Consider the following 20221-nt stretch of genomic DNA (forward strand, 5'->3'; position numbering starts at 1 on the left):
TGCTTATCGACTGGTGAAGTACCTCATTTACTGTTGATAGCTGTGTAGCAGGAGCATTGATTGTAGGCAAATAGCCTATACTGTCTTCTTGTACACTTGTATCGCTGTGGGTGAGGATGTTGAACCCAGTCCAGCTACAAACATCTCTGTTGGAAAGACGAGCCATCAGCCACATGTGGTTTCTGTCCGCTGCATCCTTTAGAAAAATGGTGTGATCAGTATCAAGTGTCTGTGCAAGTGGAGGATTGGCACGCTCTCCTGCATTGTAAATGGGAAGCACCATCTCAACTGCTCCAATGCTTCTCACCTTGGTTTTTGGGATACAAGGCAAAGCTCTGGTCTCAGCAGGATGATCAGCAATAGGCTTTGCTTGTACAGCAATTCCATTTACTCTGTGTGATGTCCCCTTACCACTGATTGTTTCCTCTAATCTGTCTATATTGTCCCATGCCAATGTTGTGAACAGACCAGGCTTGATGTTTTGTGGTAGTGGGATGGCATCTTCACTGGCTGCTTGCTTCTGAAGACAGAGGGCTGTGTCAATTTCTTCTACCTGAGAATATGATACACTATGGCCAAGTCTGTTCAGTATCTGTATCAGTTCCACATTTCCAGTAAGTGACTTGACAGCAAAGGGCAACACAATGTGTTTTGTAGGCTTAACTCTGCCAGAGGTAACAGCATAAACTAGATCTTGGCTGAATGATGCTGTGAGCCTTTGCACCCTATGGGATGGGTTATCACCTTCTGTGGATGTACCTGTGAGGAGTGTCTGGAGAAACTTTATTAGAGACTTTGGAACACTGTTCATCTTCTCTAGATCTGTCACATGTGGTGGCCATGCTTGATTAATATCCTGGTTCCGAATATCATTTCTGATCTTCAGTGCTACTTGTGAAATGGCATCTTTGTCAGTGCTCAATTTGTACAACTTCTGTTCATCTTTTAGTTCCTGGCAAACTTTTACAAGTTCATCCATTTTCAAATTGTCAGGGTACACCAATAGCTTTCCTGTGTCATTTGGTATGATATGTAAAGATTTACCAAATTCAGCTTCAACCTTACGACGTAGGTGTTTCTTTGTTGAAGGTGTCACCTGTGTTACACCACACATAGCCATTTCTGTGACCAGCATAGTGGTCAGGTCTGTGAATGGGACTACTGTAGGATGTTCAATCAGTCCTTCTCTAATATATGCAAACACTTTAGAGAGTGCCATTTTTTCCACTGCTTCATATGGGGATTCTGTCCCGCCCACGGTACTTTCACCAATGTCTTTGTCTTTATCTAGATCCTTTGTGTATGCTCTGTAGCAGGATCTGTGGTAATGAGCTTCAGCTGCTACTAGCTCACGACTGACAGTGGCTAACAACTCTGTATCCCCTTTCCTGACGGCTGCTCTCCTGACGGTGTCATCTGCTCTTAACTCTGTACATTTTGTCAGGCTTTCTTTAGTTCTTTGACCTTTCAAATACTTGCTGACTTTGTCACAAAATATACATTTTGCTTCATATACCCTTGATGTTTGTGGTTCTTGTCTGGTAGATTTTCTTAATTCTTCTGTGAGAGTACTTTCTGAAGAGCTTTCTTTTGCAACAATGCTGTCAAGCAGTTTCTTCATAGTAAAGATGCTACGACATTTCCGGTGATATAATACTGATGGTATTTTACCCTCAGGGAGGTCGTTCGCAAGATCAAGGATGGGGCTGTAGCCTCTTATTTTAGCTGCTCTCAGTAATGTGTTCCATGACTCTATATTTGTGGGTGCCACAAGTTTTGAGTTATCATCTGAACAGTGGATTAAACAGTCGGTCATGGGACACTTTGGCCGCGTGTCACTCGTACTTTGTTCTGCCATACTTTTCTATTCTGTGACATACATCACCTGAAAATACAAATACAATAAATAAATCTAATAAGCTCAACACTGCAGTAATGTATGGCACTCTTACACATTAAAATCCTACATCCTGAACTCACTTTTGACGCGTCCATTACATTATTCAATCAATCCTACTTTCACACACAAATTTTATTTCTAAACTCACCTGGATGCTGTATTCAGTTATGCCGATGACCAGATGATGCTTTACCATGTTGAAACACACAATAAAAGTATGTTTGCAATAAAGGACTTTGATGCCATTACAGTCGTTTCGTTTACTACACAAACGCAACATGACTGGGACTGTGACACTGAATGTCAATCAGAAAGCATGCCTGGGCATGTGTTGCCACAGTGATTAATTGGCTGTACTACTATTGTAGTACTTCTGCACTACTAGAGTGAGTGTCTCTTTTTCTCTTTGAAAAATAGAAAAAATAAATTTAACATTGCAATATATTAAAAAAGAAAGTAAGTGTAGTAGCTTAAAAATACAAACATACATTGCATTTTTTTTCATCCAATTTGATATAAAATACGATTTGGGATTTGTTTAAACTTCATAAACATTTATAACATGAACATGACCATATAACATGTTTTTAATACTACAATACTACAATTTGGCAGCAAAAATATAAAAAATAATTAAAATTAAAATTGGACTATAGATTTGTCAAGACGTACACAAGCATTGTAGAAAATTGAATGTTGCTGACACATTGAAGAGCCCATGTGACCTCTACATTTATCAGACAGACTAACAACTGGGCTTAAGGTTAGCTGTGACTAAGATACCCCTTGGGAAGGTTTATCAAGTTGAAATATCTAAAAAATGAAAGCTTTTTAAAAATACCAAACTAGAATTTGCCACCTTGGGTGATAGCAAGTGAAAATTCTCGCCTGGGCCCATGTTCTACTTTAGGTCCCACAGTCATCCCTAATAGAGGGATAATATGGGAAGATTATACATTTCCTGAATTGTTACAGTCCTGTGAGTATTTCAGTTTTTGTTATTTGTGTCAGTGTTGTTCCTACACCTCACAGTGCTCAAATAAAGACTACAGTTTAGGCGAAAATTGTGGAAAAATAATTGTTGTTGACAGTTTGAAGAGTCCATGCGACCTCTATATTTACTAGACAGACGCAAAACTGGGTTTAAATGAAAGCTATGAAACTACCCTTTAAAATGCTACCAAACATGCCCTCATAAAAGATGAGTAAGGGTCTGGAAAATGAGCATTAAGTAGAATATGCACCAGCGCCTAGAATCCAATTTCTTGTAGGGGGTGATTAACTTCATGTGCTGATAACTGTGACAAAGCTACCACTTAGGACAGGTTATCATACCAAAATATCATCTATGGACATGTACCTTTTCAAAAATTGTCACTAGATTTTGCCACCTTGAGTGGTACCGATAAGTGAAATTTTGGACTTTGGCCCATGGCCTATTTGCTTTCTGTTGACACCACATCGCGCCGTGAGTAAATCCAGTCAGCACCAAGTAAACCCCACCCAGGAGTTTTCGGGGCCGCTCCGAGTCCCTACCTTGAGGCACGGACGTTTTTTAGCCCCTGTAAAAGTTCAGGAATTCTCTCCTTCGGGGTAGTTCGGCCCCGGCCCCATAAAATTACCCCGAGAGTGCCGGAGTGTTCGCCTGTCGGGCACAGAGGAGGGGCGGGGGCGCGCGGAGCAGTGCAGAGAGCTCCGGGTCAGCAGCGCAGCAGAGCAAGGATCACAGCGCAAATTTGAACTGTATCGATATATGCGATATAGTCTAATTCCATATCAGAGATGGTTTGGTTTTTCTCAATTTACCAAGTTCCACTCACTTTAAATTGTATTTATATGTAGATGAAGACAGACCTGAGGAACAGGCTGCAGGGGGATCATCTGGCAGCATGCATGCTGCTCAGCATCAATGGGCCACCTCTGGCTGAATTGAACTACAATAGAGCCTTAGAGCTCTTTTTCAAAAAAAGAAAAAAGAAAGATGAAGTGCTCTCAGCCAGGCTGCACACTGTGCCAATAATACAGTCTTGCAATATGTAGCAATGTAAATAAAGTGTGTATTGGTCCGAGCCAAACTCTGTGTTTCACCCCTGTGTCTGTGTCACCCCCCCACGGTGGGGACATTATGGTTGGCCGGGGGGGGGGGCAACCATAAATATCACATGTCGTGATATTTAATTTATCATTTAAAACTCTGATCATAGTAAGTATATGTGCGCAAATATATGCTATGTGTGTATGTAGGGTCGTTTTCACAGGTCATACAATATACTTTAAATTGTGTTTAAAAAAAAAAAAATCACCACGGTTTCAAAAAATCCTGGGGGAAACCCTGAATATGGGGTATATTAAACAGTATTATAAGAAGTAGTTATAAACAAAAAAGCTATCCAGAGTACTTTATTGTTAAGGATAATGTAATTTGTAATAGAAGTGATATGGCTGACAATCTAAATAATTTTTTTGTAAATGTAGAACCCGACCTTGCAAAAAAAATCTCTGATCCAGTTACAGCTGGAGAAAACATGGATATATTGGTTGCCGAAATCCCAGTTCAATGTTTCTCAAAGCGGTGGAAAAGAAAGAAATACTGGACATTGTTAAAAAATGTAAAAACAAAAAGTCAACTGATTATAATGATATTGATATAACAATAGTGAAAGAGGTCCTTGACGGGATTTCTAAACCTTTAACATACATCTGTAATTTATTATTTCAAACTGGCACATTCCCAAACAAAATGAAAATAGCCAAAGTCATTCTGCTGTACAAAACTGGGAACAAACATCATTTCACCAACTACAGACCTGTCTCCTTCCACAATTTTTAAAAATACTAGAAAAACTCTTCAATAATAGACTGGATACCTTCATAGTAAAACACAAACTACTCTCTGACAGTCAATATGGTTTCAGACCAAACAGGTCAACATCACTAGCAATAACAGAAGCAATTGAAGAAATCACAAACGCTATTGAGCAAAAACAATGTGCAGTTGGAATATTTATTGATATTAAGAAAGCCTTTGACACAATCAACCATGACATTTTACTAAAAAAGCTGGAAAGATATGGCATCAGAGGTATTGTGTTAGACTGGATTAGAAGCTATCTACAGAAGAGACAGCAATTTGTTAAGCTGGGTGATGTTTGTTCCTCATGTTTGGACATTGTTTGTGGTGTCCCCCAGGGGTCAGTGTTGGGCCCTAAACTATTTACACTATTTATACAGGTGTTGAAGCTGGTACTATTTGCTGATGATACGAACATTTTCTTTTCTGGGGAGAATTTAAAAGAAATACTGGAGGAAGTCACTAAAGAAATGAGCAAATTGAAAATATGGTTTGACAGAAACAAATTATCCTTGAACTTTAATAAAACAAAAATAATGTTATTTGGGAACTGCAGAATTAACCAACAGGTACAAATACAGATAGATGGGGTGCAGATTGAAAGGGTTCATGAAAATAAATTCCTTGGGGTGATAATAGATGAGAAAATCAGCTGGAAACCACACATCAAACATATACAAAGCAAACTCCCAAGAAGCATTTCAGTTTTAAACAAAGCAAAACACGTTATGGATCATAAATCATTACGCATCCTGTACTGTTCCATTGTCTTACCATATTTTACTCACTGTGTAGAAATTTGGGGAAATAATTACATGAGTTCAATCAATTCACTAACTGTACTTCAAAAAAGGGCAATATGGGTCATCCATAAAATCGGATCATACTCACTCACTCTTTATACAGTCAAAATTATTAAAATTCACAGACACTGTGAATTATCAAACAGCACAAATCATCTACAAAGCTAATAAGAACCATCTGCCACAAAACATACAAAAACTGTTTAGGGAACGGGAGGCGGGGTATCAGTTAAGAGGAAAACACAACTTTAAGATTAACAACACCCGTACAAACAAGAAAAGATTTTGCATTTCACTCTGTGGGGTCAGTATGGGTGAGGGGATCAAACAATGTCCAAACATACAACAGTTTAAAACAAAATATAAAGAGGATGTATTCACAAGATGTAGGGATGAAGTGGGGGTGTGAGAGTCACTAGCTGTGCACAGGATACTGTATTGTTAATTATTCTTTATTTATTGTTTACTGTACTTATATCTGTTCATTATTAGTTGATTCTTTCTTTTATGTTATGTGTTGTTATTGTTAAGTCCTTTTGTCTTTATCCTTTTATATAAATGTAAATGGATTAACTGGTGTATATTAATTATAAATTATGTTCATAGCTATTATTATTACCAATTTTTGTATTCTCATTATTATTATTATTGTTGTTGTTGTTGTTGCTGGTGGTAATGATAGTACAAGTTACAGTATTAGTATTGTTATTATTATTATTATTATTATTATCATTATAATGGCTATTGATAGTAGTAATACTCAAGAAATAGGAAAAGTTCATCAATTACTTGTGCAGGGAGAAGGGGTGGGTTTACATAAGTTTCGACTTCTTCCCACTCCTTTTGAACATAACTTTCATTGTCTGTTGTTATTCGTGTTGTTCTGTTTTGTTGTTGTTCAAAATAAACTTTTCAAATCAAATCAAAAATCAAGCTTCCTGATGTGTTCATGAAAATATTTTGCCAGGGAACGCGATATTGTTGCCAGTCAGGAAATGTTAAGTGATAAGATCCACAGCTACAATTCGCCGGTGATGTTTGTGAAGGGGCTATTTTAGGAGCTATATTATCTCTCTAGCTGGAGGCCTGAAAGCATTATTCACTCTTAACATAGTTGTTCACACAAAATGAATCACAGTGGCTCATACCACCCACACCCCACCTAAAAAAAACTTTATGGGGAAAACCCTGTAGGGCATATCTGTGTCAATCTATCTTTTTCTGCCAAAGAATCATGGCTCTCTTGACCCTGACCCCCCCATACTCCTGAAATACTCTGTGACAGGACTCTTCAAGGGACATGGTCACAAGTATAAGTGAATCCCCATGATGCATTTAGTATCCCCCCATGATGCATTTAGTATCCATGACAGGATAAAGAGTTGGTTCAGTGTTCTGTGACTTGGATGAAATCCACATTGTTACTCCTGAATCCAAAATTTGCCAGTGGGTTGGAATCACCTTTCCAGTAGTCTGGTGTAAGCCTTCCCAGGGAGGCTGAGCAGTATAATACCCCATTATTTATAGCACATTCTCTTTCCCCCTTTTTAACTCCGGGAATAACTACCTCCAACTGTTACAGCCTAGCCAAGGGGAAATCCTGGCGCAACAACAATAGAGAATCCCCTCTTCTCAGCTCCCCAGAGTCACTATCAACCATGATACAGCCCCTAATGATTTATTTATGTTTAGTTTCTGGGTGAACACTTTTTCAAACAAGAAACAAAAGAAACCTAATATGAACAGGCTAAACTTACCATGACAAATCAAAAGAAACGGAAAGACAAAAGGCTAACCTGACTGAGTTTGGCAAAAACTGGAGAAAAGGGATTACACAAAAATGCTACCCACTCCTACAGAACCTGGGCTGGTAAATCCGTTATCAACTATAATTTCACAGTTGACACAAAAAACAAGCTGACTGGCAGCATGCAGGCTGGAGGAAAGAGGAGAGCCCGCAGGAGCAGAGAGAAGCCAGCCTTCAAACTTCCCTCTTGGATGCTGGAACCAGTCAGGTCACTGAAACGGCCTATATCCTCACCCAGACATAGTCAAAATCAGCTGAGCTCACCAAGGGAAGAAATGTTAAATTTAACAGATCATATGAATGCAAGAGGGCGTCAGTGCCCGATGAATTTCAGTGTTGAAGTCCTGCTGTACAGTAACAGGTAGTGGAGTGGAGCTGACGTACCAACATGGAAAAGAAGCAAACTGAATGGTCAACGCCTTTGGCACCTTCCTGCAAAAACACTGTCCCCGCCCCACACCTGCTTGCATTAACCTCAAGTTTAAAAGGGTGCAAGAAATTGGAAGGCAATGACAGGGTGACTCAAGGAGACTCAAAAGCTTCCTGACAACAGGAAGACCACACAAAGGTTTTCGAGGGGCTGAACAGAGTAGTCAGGGAAGCAAGTTTTTTTTTATTATTTTTTTCTCCCAAACTCACACTTTGCCAGATTAAGTGTCAAAGAAGCATCACTTCCACAGCCAAAAATCTTGGCTAGTTGCTGCCACATGCTCAGTCAAAGTAGGTGAGTACACCACAACATCGTCTAGATCTAGTCCAGTAATTTTAGGCCAAAATTGGGGTCAACCTAGGACAAATTGCAAGAGAAGCAAACTCAACTGATAATGTGTGATATGCATGTGTAAACAGAATAATTCAAAGAACTTGTAATTGACTTTTTTTCTTGTCTTTGTGTGTGCAATCAACTTGTGAATTTTTATAGTGATATCTAAAAGTAAAATTTTGAACCCCTTTCCCCTGTGTGTTAAAAACAGTGTTTTTTGGTATTTTATGGTCATATAGAGGTGATTTTCAAAACTTTCCACCAATGGGATTCCTTGGGACTTTTTTTCCCTCACTCAGGACAAACTGAGGATACAAAATCAGTTGAGTTTGCTTCTCTTGCAATTTGTCCTAGGTTTTTTCATAAAATGACTGGACTAATCAGTGTTTCCCAACCTTTTTTGTCTTGTGTACCCCCAGAGCCTTTTTGTCATAACCAGCAAAATTTCAGAGAGTAATTCTTGGGGGGGACATGAAAAAATTGCTGTCTGGCACGATTGTACATCTCTCTCTGAACTCTCTTATGCTCCATTGAAATTTGCAGTACAGTGCTGAGCCCTCAGTATGTTCATATGTTTTAAATAATGCTATTAAGAGCAATAATCCTCTAACCAAATTTCTTTACTCACTGTTCTATTTCCACTGCAGTCCATCAAAGTAGCTTTACAAGAACTAGAAACTCAAAATAAGCTCTAAAACTACAGGAAATACCTTGAATAATCTAACTACATCAAACTATTCTTCAAAAAAACAGATTTATTGTAGTGTCAACAAAAAACAAAGCAAGATATGGCATCAAATAGTGACATACAGTATATGTTTGAGCTGTACACTCTCCCTTTTAGATCAAATAAGAAAATGAAATCGAACTATGCCACAAAATAATGCAGTTTAAAATGCAAAAAGTAGATATCTATCTAGAGACAAACTCAAAATATCAGTAAAATATGAACTATTTCTGACATTAATATCCTGACAGACTTTTTGAAAGAATAAAAAGCTCAGTATTTGCTCCTCCTGTGGTCTGTCCTCTCTCTCCCTCACTGTCCTGCACTCGCTTCAGCTTGGAAACAATCATTAGCTATTAGCTTAAACAGGGAGCTGAAAGAGGCAGGTTTTGGACCAAGCAGGGAAAAATATTGCTTTTCATATTACAACCTTGTGCTTGGTGAACAGGTAGTGTGATAAATGACTCACTGGCTTTTCCTTGAGGAGGTTTTCTTGCTAGTTCTCATCAGGCTGCTGCCTCTCAGGCTGACGGACTGAAAGTTACCGAGCTGCCGCTCTGCCGGCAGCAGGATGCGGACCAAACCACTGTGAGGCATGGGGGGAGGTCATAACATTTTAACACTTAAAAACACACTATTTTACATTTATAATTAGCACCGCTTGCATTGTGCTTTCATTGAATATTACTATATTATTCAAAATTTATGGATGGAGGGGTCTTGTCCCCCCCGACCCCCCTGGGATTTCCGCCTGTTTCCACGTACCCCCTGCAATGTGCTCGCGTACCCCTAGGGGTACGCGTACCCCGGTTGGGAAACACTGGTCTAGATATGCTTGCAGTTCGGAACACCAGAGAGCAGCTTGGATATAAGCTGCTGGAATGTAGTGGGAGCATTCCTGAGGCCAAAAGGCATCATGGTGTACTGCAAAAAATGATCTGGTGTCACAAATGCAGACATCTCATTGGCACAAGGAGTCAGTGACACCTGCAAGTAACCTTGAAGTAGTTCAAGTTTCGTGACAAATTTTGCAAAGCCAACATGATCAACACAATCCTCATTCCAAGGTAGCGGAAAAGAGTCTGGTTTAGTGATGGCATTAAACTTTCTGTAATCATTATAAAAGTGAGAGGTTTGATTAGATTTTGCCACTATTAGTATTATAGAGAACTCCATGCACTGGAACTGGGAACAGCAAAATCATTCTGAATGAGGTACTCAGCGTCCAGCTGCATTATACCTATACAGACCCTGAGTGCTCAGGGAGGAACACCATCAGGTCCCGCTGCCTTGCGGGGGTTTACCTTCTTTAGAGCCTTCAGAACCTGTGTGTGTGTCACCTGGAATGCTGTGTCTTCGGAATCATAGGGAGATTTTGAGGGGATATCGGTGGTTTGCTCATCAAACCTTGCGTAAAAGCTATTGAGACAATCTGGGAGATTGGTATCCTGAGTGTCCATGCTCCCTGTCTTTTTCTTATAGTTTGTGACTGCCTGGATTCCCTGCCACATACTGCGTGTGCTGTTTTTAAGGGAGAAACTTTCAATTTTCTGGGAGTGTGCCCACTTTGCAGCTTTTATGGTCTTTTGTAGCTCATATCGGGTTTCTTGTATTCCTCCCTATCTCCCAACCTGAAAGCTTCACACCTCTTCCTGATTTTCCTGCGTATGTCCGAATTAAACCATGGCTTTTGATTCGGATAAATGCGCACAGTTCTGGTGGGAACGCAGATGGAGGTGTGATTTGAGGAAGATGAGGAACATAGGACAGAAAAACAACGAAGATCAACACGATGCACAGAAGGGGACAGAGGAGGGACATCAGTGTCTTGGGAAAGAGAGGAGGAGGAACAGGAAGAGAAGAAGGGAGGGACGAAAAGTGACATGAGTGATAAGAAACAGATACGACAGTTTTGGTCAGAGAGCTGCCAGACCTCAGCAGCTCCTCCTCTTCTCTCTCTCTGGTGATGGAGACCCTGGAAGGAGCTGAACTCTGCTTTCCACACCTCCTCAACGCCTCCTGCAGGAAGAACACACATCCTCGCTCTGAAGTGGTGCTGCTTTACATCCTGATGTCCTCCATCTCTGTGCTCACTGTGGCTCTCAACCTGCTGGTCATCATCTCCATCTCCCACTACAGGCAGAGAAAAACTTCTCAGCATAGCTCACCAAATTTAGGCTTTTCATCAGTGCATTAAATTTTTTGTGTAATTTTTTTGCATAATTTTTGAAAATTATGATGTTGTGATTGTGTGCCTCCCACTTCTATTATTAATGACATTCTTTCTCCAGGCAGCTCCACACCCCCACCAACCTCTTTGTCCTCTCTCTGGCTGTCTCAGACCTCCTTGTGGGCCTCCTGCTGATGCCAGGTCAAACTGCCTTCATCCATGACTGCTGGTTTCTGGGTGACCTTGTGTGTGCTATGTATTATCTTCTGTGCTTCACTGTTACAACTGCATCAATAGGAAACATGGTTCTCATATCAGTCGACCGCTATGTGGCGATTTGTGACCCTCTGTGTTACCCCACCAAAATCACTCTGAGGAGAGTCAAAGTTGGTGTTTGTTTGTGTTGGATCTGTTCTGTTTTGTGTAGCAGCCTGATCCAAAAGGATTCCCTGATACAACCGGGCAGGTATAATTCCTGCCATGGAGACTGTGCGCTGGTCCTAAATTACATCACAGGAGCTGTTGACCTTGTTCTGACATTTATTGGTCCCATTACTGTGATCATAGTTCTGTACATGAGAGTGTTTGTGGTGGCTGTGTCTCAGGCTCGTTCCATGAGATCCCACTTTGTGTCTGTCACTCTGCAGCCTTCAGGGACTGGAACTGCTAAGAAATCGGAGCTGAAAGCAGCCAGGACTCTCGGGATTGTCATAGCTGTATTTCTTATTTGTTTTTGTCCATCTTACTACCCCTCTCTTGCAGGCCAGGAGACCTCAACCCAGGCTTCATATTTAAAAATTGTACTATGGATGTTTTATTGTAACTCTAGTTTAAACCCTTTGATCTATGCCTTTTTCTATCCCTGGTTTAGAAAATCAGTGAAACTGATTGTTACACTCCAGATCCTGCAGCCTGGCTCCTGTGGGACCAACATACTGTAGAGAGAGAGGCTGTGGACTGACTGAAAAAGCTTTTCTATGAGGGGGGAATGTATTTGCTCATGCAATATTAAAAGAGCCAACATAAGTTTGCAGAGACACAGGAACATATGGAGTAAAAGTCACAGCAAATGAATTTTGTGTAAAGTGGGTGAGCTGTGATATGTTTTAAAGCTCATCAATATGATTACTAGTAAAACGGAAACACACTTTGGCTTCATGTTAGTGAGGGTTTAGCTAATCATTGTTCTCTGTGATTCTTTAACATTTTGTTGCAAGGAGTAATAAGAAGAAATAAGCTGGCTTCTAATTTTATGTTGTTTATTCCAACTGTTCAGCTGCACTACTAAACATGAAATAAAGCTGCAGGTGTCTGTGTCAGACATTTTGTCTCCCTCTGTCCACACCAAATTTCACATTTACAGTGTTCCTGAGTATGAGCGATTTAGTTTTTATAAAATGTGCTCACACACACTAGTAAATAATTTGTCTTGATCAATCCCGCATGTTCTAAGTCACCCACATTTACACCCCCAATCACTATTTATGGAATAAAAATTTCCCTTAAATGCTGCCAGGGAATCCCACTGAGAAATAAAAACAAAGAATGTCGATATCTTTTTTTCTTTAGTTTGCTCTTTTGGTCCACTATCCCCTCTCCATGGTGGATGGTATTTCATTAGCATTCATCCAGGGTGTTGTGTGAACTCATGGTTGAGCTGTGCTTAAATGTATGCACATTTTGCAGGGGATGCAGAGTGCAGGTACACCCACCTTTTGTTGGGTGAGTGACCACATGGTTGTGTAGGCTCATTCTGACAGGCCATCCAATACCAAACAAAAAATTAATCTAACCTGGATTTATTTACACTGCACACTTGCATAGCCTGTAATGACGTTTTTCCATTTTATTTCTCAGTGACGCTCAGGAGGCTAAAGGGCTGATTAACTAAAACTGGTATTTTTTCATTAAATTAGTTTTTATTTTCATATTGGATGTAGAAAGCATCCTGAAGCTGTGAGAAGCTGAGTCAAACCTGCAGTGTCTAACTGGTTTGTAAGCTTCCCAAAGTGTTCCTTTCATTGTCCGACTATGTTCTCAGCATCTTCCTGTCCCTGCTGAGAAGAGCCTGGACATGACCCAGCCTACCTGTCCTGTGTCACCTGATAGTTTTCCAGAGCTTTTGAGAGGCCCAACTGAAAGTCCATCTCTGTAGCATCCCGAAATTCCTCCTACACCTCTGTTTTTTCTTCCATGAGTGCAAAGCTACAGCCCGTGTGGCATACCACTGCCTAGGGCTGGTATCATTTAGACTTGATTGATTCCGGTTACCGTTCCGATTCTGCTCATCGGTTTCACTTCTTCTTGATTCTTGATTCAGATTCTTTCTATATTATTTTAGTACCAAACAAAATCAGTCCGAGTTGATCTATCTTTTGATATAATGTGAAGCACTTTTTAGTATTATTTATCTCTAATTGCTGCAAACAGCATCAATAGAATGAAAGGTCATGTTGCCAAAAAAAATTGGCAAAGACAAGAACACTCCCTTCCAAACCGCTTTCTGTGTAGGAAGTAAGTGCATCTTCATAGAGTCAAAACCAGCCCTGGGAGTAGCATCACATGATTTGCCAGCCTGATGTGTTGTTGCAGCAAAAACTGATGTCAGCCAGCATTAGTGTTTGCTAGCTTTAACATTATCTAGTGTGAGCATACAGTTCCCTGGCAGTGGAACATGCCATGCCATTGGTCAGACGGCCCATTGTTCTGAAAACCCAATAATCTGAAAATTGTTTTGTTAGCCTGTTAGTCAGAAAGTCTGTTAACCTGAAAACAAAAGCCCTTGACTCTGAAAATAGATGCTTTGGAGTTCAGTGGCTGCTGATATTATGGCGAGTCTTGTATCCCTGCTGAGAAATTCATCCACCCTGTTTACCCTAAACTTAACCTGAGGCAGCCCCTGCATAAACTTTATCAAATCCACAGCTTGATTCTTGGCCTGGAAGAACCCCACACTGCTCCAGACAACTGTGCACTCAAACCTTCAGGCCAAGTAAGTCATCACTCAAATTGCCTCTAGCCAGCGACAAGATAGTATGACATCAGTTTGATGAAGATATAAGCACAGTCCTGGAAGCAGCAGCTAAAGGGAATGCAGGCAGGAGAGTGAAATGCATGACAACTATCATTGTCAGCCTCGGTTTGGTCTGACATAGGTTTGGTCTTAAGGAAAGATGTTGTGGGGAGACCCCTAATGTGAAGAACCTAAGGGCAACAAAGATCAGTTTGTTCTGCCAGGAGCTCATGGGCACAGGCACTAGAGAGATACTGTAGTACAGAGAGTCCAGGGACCCCAAGGTATTGGGTGCTGGAATTGTTGTGAGGACAGGAAGGAAGTGTAATGCCCAGGTTGCTGTCGAGCAGGCTGAGTCCTGGCTCCAGCACAGGATGCTCAGAAGCTGGGCTATGAAGTAAACTAGCAACACACCCTGACTTGAGCAGCAGTGGATGTACACCTAGACGTCAGCTGGTTCAGCAGTAACTAAGAGCAAGTATGGATGAGGAGCATGCCGCCAAGAGCGGTGGGAATGTGACATCAGGGAGCTTGGACATGTGGAACACAAAGAACTGGACCACAGGCTATCTTGGTCTGATTTATGGCGAGTCGAATCTCAGCATATTAGGTTCCTTGTCTATTGTGTTTCTGATGTGTTCTCCAAACTCCAGTGAACCTCTACTGAAGGGACAAAGCTGAGATTCCTGCTTGCTCTTTGTGTTCTGGGCCTGGGACCTTGGAGCACATCCTCAGCTGCTGCCCGAAAGCCCCAGGAGAGACCGCTATCATTAGTGCCACAATCAAGTGATGAAGACAGTAGCTGAGTTCATCTGCTCAGCCATCACCCACTCCAAGTATCAGAGATCAACAGTACAGACCATCCCTTTTGTTAAGCCCAGATCACAGCAAAAGGCACCGAGAGGTCTCAGTGCAACAGCCCACGACTGGGAGCTGATGGTTGGCCTTGGGAGACTCTGCTTCTCAGAGTCCATCACAACGACCACACTGAGACCAGACCTGGTCCTCCTGTGAGTAATATCAAGACAGGGGGTGATTCTGGATCTCACAGTCCTCTGGGAGGACCAGATGGAGGAGCCATCAGAGTGGAAGTGAGCCACCTAGCAGACGATTGCTGCAGACAAGGGTGGAGGAGATGATGCCTACCTATTGATGTTTGCTGCAGAGAATTTGCTGGCTCAACCCTATACAGGGCATATCTCCTCCTGGGCTTCATAGGTGTCCACAACAGGCAGGCCGTAAAGCACAGCACTGAGGCAGCAGAAAAGGCCTGCAGATGGCTGTGGTTAAGGAGGAGCAGTGAACCGTGGAGGGGTGCTACTCACTCACATGTCTGAACAACCCTGGCTGGGTCACCCAGGTGATGGTGTTTTATGTTTCAAGACCTGATATACCTGATGACTCTGGGGAAACATCCCCAATGACATGTCTGAGTGGATTGTAAGATGTATTTTGGAAACTAAAAAAGGGTTTTGGAATAATGGGCATGAGTCCAGTGGACAGCCCCTGCACGGGTGTAGCTGAAACAAAAAAAAATTAAATTGGTGGCCTGTGGACCACATCCAGCCCAGAAAATGGCCTATTTTGATAGTCATTTTAAAATATTGAATGTATAATATGAGAAAATATTTTTTTACTAGCAGTGTTATTATGGGCTTTAAATAGTTATAGCACCAAAATCAGGAAGCAAAACCAGCTTGAGAACCACCAGGATAACTTTCGCAAATCAACGTTTTCTCATGGGACACAATTCCCACCTGGCCTAGTACATTTTCAAAATATCTGGCTACTGACAGCCACTGGTAGGCAAGTGATTACTGTAAGTATGTCTCTGTCAACCCTGAAATGTAAAATTGAAAATGAAAACCATTGGTTTGACCCTACCCTGAATGGTCGATACTCTTTTGTGACCCAAAGTGCATGATCTGTGGAGGATTCTTGGTACCTGTGGATATAACTGTAATCTGCACATCACCATCACAGGGTCATTCCCTGTTTGCTCTTATTGTCTCACACACGGTAAGCTGCCACAACACACACACATAATCAGTTATGCACTATATAGGCTATATGCACAATGTAGTTTACATTCACTTGTAATAAACCAGGAAATTTGGAATCTTACTGTCCATTTAACTGTTTATCCCAATACTTACTGCATGCTCAGCGGTCCGGGTAGGGGATTCCTGTGTGACTTTTCCATCCCAATGTTTCTTTCTTTTTTGGGAAGTTTTTCCTTGTACACACAGAGGGTCTCAGGATCGTTGTTCTGGGCAGTCAAGGCCAGTTTCTGACATGATTCAAGAAGTTTACTTCGCCATTTTGTGCTCAGACAAGCTGGGTACAATAGGAATTCTTGTGCAGAGTCCCCCAGGAGTCAGACTAAGTTAAAAAGTAATAAGAGTAATAATAAGAGTAATAAAAGTTTAAAAGAGACTTGTTAAAAAGAATAAGTCAAGGCAAAAATAAATAAGGAAAGAAGACATTCAATAAATAATCTAGATAAATAATACTGAAGAATAAAAACACAGATAAAGCTGCCAAGATCTCGGTGTGTGATTATGCTGTCTGCTCGGTTGTGCCTAAGATTGTATGTTGATTGTTTATGTTTGAGTAGAGGATGAGCGGGGTGGGAAGTATCTCTCATGATTTTCTCTGCTCTTTTTCTGCAGCGCTGTGAGTAAAGAGTGTCCATGGAAGGAAGTTTAGTCCCAATAGCTCTCTCTGCAATCTTGATGACTCTCTGGAGAGCTCTTCTCTCTGCCTGTGTGGTGTTGCTGTACCATACGGTGATGCCTGTAGTAAGAATGCTCTCTATTAGTCCTTTGTAGGCTAGGGTGAGAGGATGACAGCTCAGCCCCGCCTTCCTGAGCAGTCTGATGCAGTACATCCGTTTTTGGGCCTTTTTCACTGTATCAGCAGTGTGTGTTGACCAGCTCAGGTTTGATGTTACCTGCAGACCCAGAAACTTGTGGCTGTCAGCCCTCTCCAACTCAGTCCCTTTAATGAAGAGAGGCTGCAGAGGGGAAGATTTCTTCCGGAAACCCATCACTATCTCCCTTGTTTTGTTCACATTAAGGATGAGCTCGTTCTCCTCACCATAGGCAATGATGTTGTCCACCTGACTTCTGTAGCCAGACTCATCCCCACTATGCCGCCCATTGATTAGATGCGAGACTCCGGTTCTTTTTACAGATGTTTATTATCTTGGCAGATCTTCTTAAAATCATGTAAACACCGTAGAACTAAAATATAGACAGACAAACATCATAAAGAAAATAAATAAAGTCTCTTTCACATCACATAATTTAAGAAATAAAATGTGACGACCATCAAACAAAATAAAATAAAACATACCACTTTGCCTGCTTGCCAATCAATGAGGGATTAAACTTCTTGGTAGATAATCTTCACAGCCTTTTGTATTTCTTAAGAATTCTTGAGAACTTATTATGTTTCCAACACATGAGGAAAAGAAACAGCGCACATGCTAGAGGCTCTTTGCTTGCCAGCATCATTCTTTATCTCAAGTTCACTTCCACGATGACAAAAAGGAAACAGAAAACCAAAAACAGGAAGTTTCAAACAAACTAAGAAAATAAAGCATCACCTAGTGGTCAATGTCTGCCATTACACCCACCCTTAATAAGCCCCAGGATGGTTGTGTCGTCAGCATATTTTATGATGACGGTGTTGTTTTGGGTGGAGACAGTCGTTGGTATACAGAGTAAAAAGTTTAGGGCTGAGGCAGCAGCCCTGTGGCGTTGCTGTGCTAGTTGTGAGCTCCGCTGAGACTCGGCCCCCAGTCCTCACCACCTGTGGTCTTTCAGTCAGGAAGTCCAATATCCAATTACGGGTGGGAGTCAGGACACCAAAGTCTGTCAGTTTCTCCATCAGCTTGCTTGGCCGGATCATGATGAAGGCGGAGCTATAATCCAGAAACAGCATCCTGACATACGTTCCATATCGATCCAGGTGTTGGAGGGAGTAGTGGAGAGCCAGGGTCACAGCATCATCCACCGATCTGTTGGGGCAGTAGGCGAACTGGAAGGGGTCAGAAGTGTCTGGAACCAGAGAATTTATGGGAGAGAGGACCAGCTTTTCAAGGCGTTTCATAGCTATGGATGTCAGTGCTACTGACCTGTAGTCACTGAGGGTGGATGTGTCTGTTTTTTGGGGGACTGGTATGATTACAGAGGATTTAAAAATGTGTGGGACCAGAGCTAGTGAAAGTGGCATGTTGAAAATGTCTGTGCACACACCTGCTAGTTGTTCAGCACAGAACCTGAGTGCTCAGGGAGGAACACCATCAGGTCCCGCTGCCTTGCGGGGGTTTACCTTTTCAGAGCCTTCAGAACCTGTGTGTGTGTATCACCTGGAATGCTGTGTCTTCAGAATCATAGGGAGATTTTGAGGGGATGTCGGTGGTTTGCTCATCAAACCTTGCGTAAAAGCTATTGAGACAGTCTGGGAGATTGGTATCCCGAGTGTCCATGCTGCCTGTCTTTTTCTTATAGTTTGTGACTGCCTGGATTCGCTGCCACATACTGCGTGTGCTGTTTTTAAGGTGGAAACTTTCAATTTTCTGGGAGTGTGCCCTCTTTGCAGCTTTTATGGTCTTTTGTAGCTCATAGGCTATCAGCCTTTCTTGTATTTCTCCCTATCTCCCAACCTGAAAGCTTCACACCTCTTCCTGATTTTCCTGCATATGTCCGAATTAAACCATGGCTTTTGATTCGGATAAATGCGCACAGTTCTGGTGGGAACGCAGATGGAGGTGTGATTTGAGGAAGAGGAGGAACATAGGACAGAAAAACAACGAAGATCAACACGATGCACAGAAGGGGACAGAGGAGGGACATCAGTGTCTTGGGAAAGAGAGAAGGAGGAACAGGAAGAGAAGAAGGGAGGGACGAAAAGTGACATGAGTGATAAGAAAGAGATACGATAGTTTTGGTCAGAGAGCTGCCAGACCTCAGCAGCTTCTCCTCTTCTCTCTCTCTGCTGATGGAGACCCTGGAAGGAGCTGAACACTGCTTTCCACAACTCCTCAACACCTCCTGCAGGAAGAACACACATCCTCGCTCTGAAGTGGTGCTGCTCTACATCCTGATGTCCTCCATCTCTGTGCTCACTGTGGCTCTCAACCTGCTGGTCATCATCTCCATCTCCCACTACAGGCAGAGAAAAACTTCTCAGCATAGCTCACCAAATTTAGGCTTTTCATCAGTGCATTAAATTTTTTGTGTAATTTTTTTGCATGATTTTTGAAAATTATGATGTTGTGATTGTGTGCCTCCCACTTCTATTATTAATGACATTCTCTTTCTCCAGGCAGCTCCACACCCCCACCAACCTCTTCCTCCTCTCTCTGGCTGTCTCAGACCTCCTTGTGGGCCTCCTGGTGATGCCAGGTCAAACTGCCTTCATCCATGACTGCTGGTTTCTGGGTGACCTTGTGTGTGCTATGTATTATCTTCTGTGCTTCACTGTTACAACTGCATCAATAGGAAACATGGTTCTCATATCAGTCGACCGCTATGTGGCTATTTGTGACCCTCTGTGTTACTCCACCAAAGTCACTCTGTGGAGAGTCAAAGTCGGTGTTTGTTTGTGTTGGATCTGTTCTGTTTTGTGTAGCAGCCTGATCCAAAAGGATTCCCTGATACAACCGGGCAGGTATAATTCCTGCCATGGAGACTGTGCACTGGTCCTGAATTACATTGCAGGAGCTGTTGACCTTGCTTTGACATTTTTTGGTCCCATTACTGTGATCATAGTTCTGTATATGAGAGTGTTTGTGGTGGCTGTGTCTCAGGCTCATGCCATGAGATCCCACATTGTGTCTGTCACTCTGCAGCCTTCAGGGACTGGAACTGCTAAGAAATCGGAGCTGAAAGCAGCCAGGATTCTCGGGATTGTCATAGCTGTATTTCTTATTTGTTTTTGTCCATCTTACTCCCCCTCTCTTGCAGGCCAGGAGACCTCATCTCAGGCTTCACATTTAAAAATTGTACTATGGATGTTTTATTGTAACTCTAGTTTAAACCCTTTGATCTATGCCTTTTTCTATCCCTGGTTTAGAAAATCAGTGAAACTGATTGTTACACTCCAGATCCTGCAGCCTGGCTCCTGTGGGACCAACATACTGTAGAGAGAGAAGCTGTGGACTGACTGAAAAAGCTTT

General features: G+C 41.9%; 2 protein-coding genes across 2 annotated transcripts; both read left to right on the plus strand.

The window, feature by feature from the left end:
• Positions 1 to 10817: 10817 nt before the first annotated feature.
• Positions 10818 to 11962, plus strand: LOC115380266 (trace amine-associated receptor 13c-like). The gene is made up of 2 exons (XM_030081360.1): positions 10818 to 10990; positions 11143 to 11962. The coding sequence occupies exons 1-2, from the start codon at positions 10818 to 10820 to the stop codon at positions 11960 to 11962; spliced, it is 993 nt and encodes a 330-aa protein (XP_029937220.1).
• A 7079-nt stretch (positions 11963 to 19041) lies between these two features.
• On the plus strand, positions 19042 to 20188 carry LOC115380267 (trace amine-associated receptor 13c-like). Its single transcript, XM_030081361.1, has 2 exons — positions 19042 to 19214; positions 19369 to 20188. Exons 1-2 carry the CDS (start codon positions 19042 to 19044, stop codon positions 20186 to 20188), a joined length of 993 nt encoding a protein of 330 aa, XP_029937221.1.
• The last annotated feature ends 33 nt before the right edge of the window (positions 20189 to 20221 follow it).

This window comes from Myripristis murdjan, chromosome 21 (genome assembly GCF_902150065.1).
Source record: "Myripristis murdjan chromosome 21, fMyrMur1.1, whole genome shotgun sequence".
In the NCBI taxonomy this organism is placed as follows: domain Eukaryota; kingdom Metazoa; phylum Chordata; class Actinopteri; order Holocentriformes; family Holocentridae; genus Myripristis; species Myripristis murdjan.